This window comes from Rhinatrema bivittatum, chromosome 7 (genome assembly GCF_901001135.1).
Source record: "Rhinatrema bivittatum chromosome 7, aRhiBiv1.1, whole genome shotgun sequence".
Taxonomy (NCBI): Eukaryota; Metazoa; Chordata; class Amphibia; order Gymnophiona; family Rhinatrematidae; genus Rhinatrema; species Rhinatrema bivittatum.
The window spans coordinates 80,257,059-80,263,583 of NC_042621.1; the positions used below are offsets into that span (position 1 = coordinate 80,257,059).

General features: G+C 44.1%; 1 protein-coding gene across 1 annotated transcript; it reads right to left on the reverse strand.

Annotated features, from left to right (window-relative positions):
* Positions 1 to 923: 923 nt before the first annotated feature.
* LOC115095198 (iroquois-class homeodomain protein irx-3-like) lies at positions 924 to 5,756 on the reverse strand. The gene is given in 5 exon segments (XM_029608569.1): positions 924 to 1,299; positions 1,876 to 1,942; positions 2,796 to 2,910; positions 2,913 to 3,815; positions 5,092 to 5,756. Coding segments are annotated over 5 exon segments (1,353 nt in total). The 5' UTR covers positions 5,305 to 5,756; the 3' UTR covers positions 924 to 1,244.
* Between the last annotated feature and the right edge of the window lie 769 nt (positions 5,757 to 6,525).

A 6,525-nucleotide genomic window follows, 5' to 3' on the forward strand; every position in this document is an offset into this window, starting at 1 on the left:
TCTGGGGCCCCAGACATCGTCACTGGGTCCTTCACAGTGAGCCACCCACACCAAGGGAAAGTTATCCAAAAGGAATTGTTTTTTTTTTCTCCCCTGCCAACTCCAAAACCTCCTTGCTGCTCACCGCCATATCCCGCCTTGTTTATTCGACTTTTTCTTTTTTTTTTTTTTTTTTTAAAGCTACATCAGCTCTCTCGGCAAAAGAACCTGTGCAAAAAAAAAAATGACAAAGCCCTCTTCAAAGAGCAGAACTGAGAAGGTGTGATTTACAGCGAGGTTCGTTTCTTCCTATAGAGGGCGCTCCTGATCCAAATTTCATATTCCACCGAAAGCGAAAACACCTCTTCCCCAATCACCCGCTCTCTCTCTCTCTCTTTCAGCTTTTTCTTTCATGGAAAACTGTCTTTCAAAAATCAATGAATTTGTTGATCAACTTGCATGAACAAGGTTTGTGTTACTTCCGTTGCCGAGATTGCCCGTTTGCCAATTTAGAAAAAAAAATCACAATTTTGTAATATTTTTTTTAACTTGCCCTCAATTAGGGAAAAACAGCCTATATTGTGACTTGCTACCATTCGTTTTGAACTTTTGCCTCACGCGATGTTCAATCTTCCTTAAATCACAAATATTTCGCTTTGCAAATGTTGATTTCCATATTGCATAAAAGCAACCGCAAATAAATTTCTCTGAAGATCTTAGCTACCTCCAAACAGCAAACAACAAAAACTGTTTAATTTACACTATAAAGCCTTAAGTAGATATTGCTTAGGATTTTTTTTTTTTTTTTTTTTGCGTGGTTCGTTTTATCATGCTGTTTCCCTCTTTGTACTGCAAATCCAGTACTACATGCTTGATTGATTATCCATACTATATTCACAGTTTAATAATGCATAAATAAAATCCATTTGTTGTCTCACGCAAGATGTAGTCAAAGAGGCAACAGTCATTTATTAGCCAAAAATATATACTTTCTTGTACAATTTAGTTCACACGTATGTACATTTTTGCTGTATATACAAAAAAAAAAAAAAAATCCGAGACACTTAATTGTCACTGGACTTCCAAAAAAAGAAAAACCTCACAAACTCAGCTATACCATAGTACAGATTCCGGTTTTGTTTTTTCTTGTTTAATTTTAATACACGGGCATGCTTACAAGGTGTAACTATACAGAGGCATATTATTATAATATTATTATTATTATTTTACAGTCATTATAACAATTTAAAAATAAAATAAAAGGACTATGATGAAGATAACGCTGATAGAACCAGAGCTGCGTCAAGTTGGTTTTGTGGCCTGAAAGAAAGGACACAGAAAAAAAAAATGTATTTAGGATTTGCATTTAGGCTCTCAGTAAATTGCCACTTTAAGTTGGATTGCTTTATTAGCAGTGGGGATTTTTTTTTTTTTTAAAGCATTATAAATAGAAAATAGTCCAAGTTTAGACGGCTGAAAAACTTTGGTATTGAGAGCTCGGTTCCTGTGGTCATTCTTCTACTGCAATAGCCAAATCAGCTTTTGTTTACAGCATTGCCCACAGGTTTCTATACATTTTTTTTAGGAATCAGTTATAAGGGGCAATGCTAAATAGGATTACAGTAACACTAACAAAATAAAAATAAAAATAAAACAACTCTCACGACTTATTTTTGACCAGGATTATACAGGTCTTAAAATGCAACCGGACCACCACTTCCAACTGAGCAATCTAGTGCGGCGGCGTTACAAGGGTGGGGGGGGGGAAGTTGTCTCTGAAAACCTTCTCCTGCTGCAATAACTTAATCAGACGCATGCCCAAAATGCACCGGGCCTAGCCCCGAATTCCCTGACCGAGATCGAGAGCCAAACCGGGGGGGTTTCTCGCGCACTCACCGTCTCTGGACAGGCTGGAAGGCTCTCTTTAGTAACTTTTTCTCCACTTCCAAGGCACTAGAGCGATCTAAAACATTGAAACAAACAAACAAACAAAAAAAAAGTATACAACTTCATTTTTGTGAATTAAGCAATCTGTTTTCAAAGGGGTCTCTTAAACCGAAGGAGAAGAATTATTATTGGTTATCCTAGATTTACACAGATCAAGCTACTTTTTTCACATTCTCCCGTTTCAGCTCTTCAGTACGGTAAGTAAGGCCTTTTAAAATTAATAAAACTACTTTACTGAAAAATATGCTGCAAAATAGAATATTGCATTATATTTTGTAAATAAACTTTATAATGTAATACTGTGGTTATTCTATTAGGGCATTCTTGGAATTTAACTCCCAAGTTACTGAATTACCTCGCATATGATTTTAAAACAGTTAATGTGTATTTTATATAAACAGAAGATGTACTAGGAAACAATGTATAACTAAATCTTGCAATGGGTTGCTAAATACTGCTGAGAGATGTATCACAATAAAAACATTACATATGATCAATTTTTGTTTTATAGAAGAAACGTTACTACTGTAGACAAAATCGTGTTGGCCTTTCTAAGTGAAATCTCGAAGGCTCCATGGCCATACTGTAAAAAAAAAAAAATATTAAGCTCAAAGGATATTTGAAGCAATTTAGTAATATTGTTATCATTTCTATTAAATATAAAGATATGCTGCTACAACCTTCATTTTTTTTCCTATGACTAATGTAATCGTTAGGACTGGAGTTCTCTATAGGTAAGAGAGGCGCAGATTAGTACATGCTCTCCGCTGCAGTGCCCCTTTCAGTGGTATGAATTAGCCAGCACAACGATACCCTTTGCATAATACATAAGCAGCGTTAATTAGCGCGCGTCGGAGACCAGCAATCACCTGTTACCGAGGATTCTGTGCTTTGAACTTGCTCTGCCTGTCTTGCAAAGGCGGCGATGCCCGCGCCAGAGGCTGCCTGCGTGGAGCTCAGTCCCTGCAAAAAAGTGGCTGGAGTTTCAGTAAAGTGAGCTGCTGGGCCGAGAAGGCCCGGTTCGTCCAGTTTGGGGAATTGCTGCCGGGGCAGGAGATGAGTCTGTGGTGAGGGGCCAGGAAGGTCTGGCCCGCTGGCCCGGCGGCGCAGCCCCGGCCGGGGGGGATTTGCGGGGGTTAACGTCCGCGTGGTGGCGGTCTCGCCAGGGACCAGATTTTGGGCTTCTGCACCGCGGCCAGGCCGCCCTCGGAGGCCGGGGCCGAGCCGGGGGAAACGCTGTGCCTCTTGAGTTGCTCGCCGTGAGGCGACCCCATTTTTATTTCGGGGGAAAGTTTACACTTGTCCCCCCCCTCCAGGACTCGGCTGTCGTGCACCATAGATTTGAAGAACCTTTCCTCGGACGCGTTCAGGTCGTCGGAGCCGTCGGAGGTTTCCGAGTCGCTCCTGGCGTCCGTTTTGCAATCGGAGTGCAGGTCCTGGTCCGGGTCGTCCAGGTCCTCCTTGCTCTCAATGTTCTCCGTGTCGATGTTTTCCAAGTCGATCTCCTCCTCGTCCTCCCTCTTGTCCCTTTCTCCCTCGTGGTCGCTTTCGTAGGAGTTGCCCTCCTCGTCCGTCCTGCTCCTAGGAGCCCAGGTCATCTTGTTCTCCTTCTTGAGCCTCCTCCTGGCGTTGGCGAACCAGGTGGACACCTGGGTGAGGGTCATCTTGGTGATGATGGCCAGCATGATCTTCTCGCCCTTGGTGGGGTAGGGGTTCTTGCGGTGCTCGTTCAGCCAGGCCTTCAAGGTGCTGGTGCTTTCTCGGGTGGCGTTTTTGGGCCTGGAAGGATCTCCGAACTGGTACTGCCCATAGGGGTAGAAAGCTGGGTGAGGGTGGGAGAAGGCGGCGTGCTGCACTCCTGGGGTGTCCTTCAGCTCATACTGGGCACCCTGGGGGGGTCATAAGGGGGAAAAAACAAAACAGAATATTTCAGAGGACTGACAAAAAAAAAAACAAAACACAAACAAAGCAACCACCTTGCTCCATGTTAAACTTACCTGAAAGGGGACTGGGCCACTCGTTTTGGGAAGTCTTGCCCCCCTAGCACTCTGCTATCATAATATTTGCCCAAGCATTTCCATTATACTATGCACACACCTCCCCCTCCAGTCAGACCGTGCACATTATTGTAAACAGAGCTAAACTGAAACTTTTAGCACAAACAGGTTAGCAGAATAAATAAAGAAAGAAAAAAAAAAAGCTGTCACACTGGACAGGATCGAGTGCTTTGATACCATTTCCAGCATGGAGTTCATTACATGCAAACAAGGTAGAAGAAATATGAATTATTATTATTATTATGATTCTTTTTTTGTATTGATCCAGGGTAGCTTTTCCAGTAGTGTGTAAAAGTTAAAAAGGAATATATATGTAATGCAAAAGAACCCGGGTTGCCTTCGTTAACGATGTTTATTCTGACCCATGAACTTTACCACAGCCCCTGCTCCACCGGTCAGCCCTGTCTTACAGTATAAATTTTTTAAAACAACAGGAAACAGCCCCTTCACGCCTCCGCTTCGCCACCTTCCCCATCCCCCATGAAAATCATTTAAGCCAAAACTTAAACCTCAAAAAGCAAAATTAAAATAGAAAAGAAGCTCAGTAAATCTGTCACTCTTTCAGATCAAACTTTTTTTTTTTTCAGGCATACTTTCAGTTTCCTTTCTTTTAAAGTGCAGAAATAATATAATCATAAAATGCACCCTCCAAAAATAAAATGCACCCTGCAAAAATAAAATGCACCCTGCAAAACTAAACTCGCCGCTCTGGAAGGAAATGTTCGATTGTGCCCAGTATGAAGCTTTCTGCATTCTGTGCCTATGAAAGTGCTTTTTATAAAAGAGGGTGATCAAGCTCCTACCTGAAAACTAACCTGCTTGCAGGGGGTTTCTAGTGAGAGTCTAAGGCATAAGAGGTTCGGATGACCCTTTGAATAAGTTTATGGCGCATTCTTCCTAGCTCTTCCCAGGTCACAGATTGAAGCCTGAGGGAAGAGGAGGAGGTTCAGGGGTTTTGCTTACAAAAGAAAAAAAACCAAAACACTTTAGGAAATAAAATCAAATCAGACTCTTAAGAAGCGGAAGAGGGGGTTGTGTGCTAAGCAAAATTCACCAAAAAAAAAAAAAGAAAGAAAAAAAGCAAGGTTGTGGCAGGGCTTCTGCTTACCAGCTGCGGGAAGATGGGCAGCTCGGCGGCGTAGGGCAGGAAAGCCCCGTATCCTTGAGCCCCGGCGTAGGGAGATCCGTACATGGAGGATAAAACATTGGAAAGAGTCCCGGCCGGAGTCAGCTCTGCTCCGCCGCGCGCGCCGCCCAGCCCCTGGCGCTCCGCAGGGTAAATCGGCCTGATGTACTGATAGCCCAGCTGAGGGAAAGCCATGGTGGAGGGGAGGGGAGGAACGGAGAGGAAAGGGGGGCCGAGGGAGAGGGAGAGAGAGGCGCACAGCACAGCCTTCGCCCGGATCTTTTCTCCCCCTGGAAGATGGTATCCACTTTTCGGCGCTTTCCAAGTCTTTAAAGGCAGGAGAGGGCTGGGTGGTGGGGGGGAGGTGAGGGGGGGATCACGGGGCTGGGGGGCTCCTTCCCAGACTCTTGCGGTCCCCGATCCGCCGGCTCTTTCCTCTCTCACTTTTCCTATTGATCTGAGTGGACCGAGGTCAGGTCCTAACAGATTGCTTCAGATTATTGGGACTCTCGCCTCTGATTGACATTTCTAGTCTTTCGCAAGCCCCTCCTTATCCCTCCCAGTCTCTCTCTGCCTGCCTGTCTCTCTCCCTCTCTCTCCTTCTCCTTCTCTTTCTCTCTCTCTCTTTCTCTCCCTCTCCTTCTCTCCCTCTCCCTCTCCTCTCTCTCTCTCCCTTTCTCTCTCCCTCTCTCTCTCGTTCTCTCTCTCACTTTCTCTCCCTCTCTCTCTCCTTCTCTCTCTCTCTCCCTTTCTCTCTCACATGCCCACAGCACTCTCCGGGTTTGCCACCGAGGTTTGTTTTTTTTTTTTTTTCTTTTCTAAATCTGTTTACTGACGTAACCATCTTTTTATTTGAGTTGCTTTCAAATCTCGTTTTAGCCATCACCAATCAGTTGTGTGTTTTACAGAAGGTTTAACCCTGCCCCGAGAGATTTTTTTTTTTGTGTGTCCCGTTCCCCCCCCCCCCTATTTTTAACGTGGTTTGGTCGGAGATTTGTTAGCGCCCTCCCCTCCCTCCGCACCCCACAGCCAATGAAATAAAAAAAGAAAAAACCACGGGAAAGATATCAAAACCGAATCTTTCAAGAATGGGCTTAGAGTAGAAAAAGGAAAGAAAAGTGAACGTGAGTGTCAGGAAAGTACTGCCCGAGCTGTCTAATTGCCTTCCTGCTGTAAGGACTTTGCTGTTTCTGGATAGCAGAGCAGCCAATATTCATTCAAAAGCCCATGTCAGGTTCTTCTTGTTGTTGTTGTTAGTGTGGGTTTTGTTTTGTTTTTTAATCATTTCATTTCTATCATTTTCTGAGTGAAAGGCCGCCGGTAAGGTCCCGGTTCAGAGCGCGGGCAGATGGGGCTTAAAACCCGCTCCGTTTTCTCCCACTAAAGAGACTTTAAAGCGCTGTAGGTCACAATTTC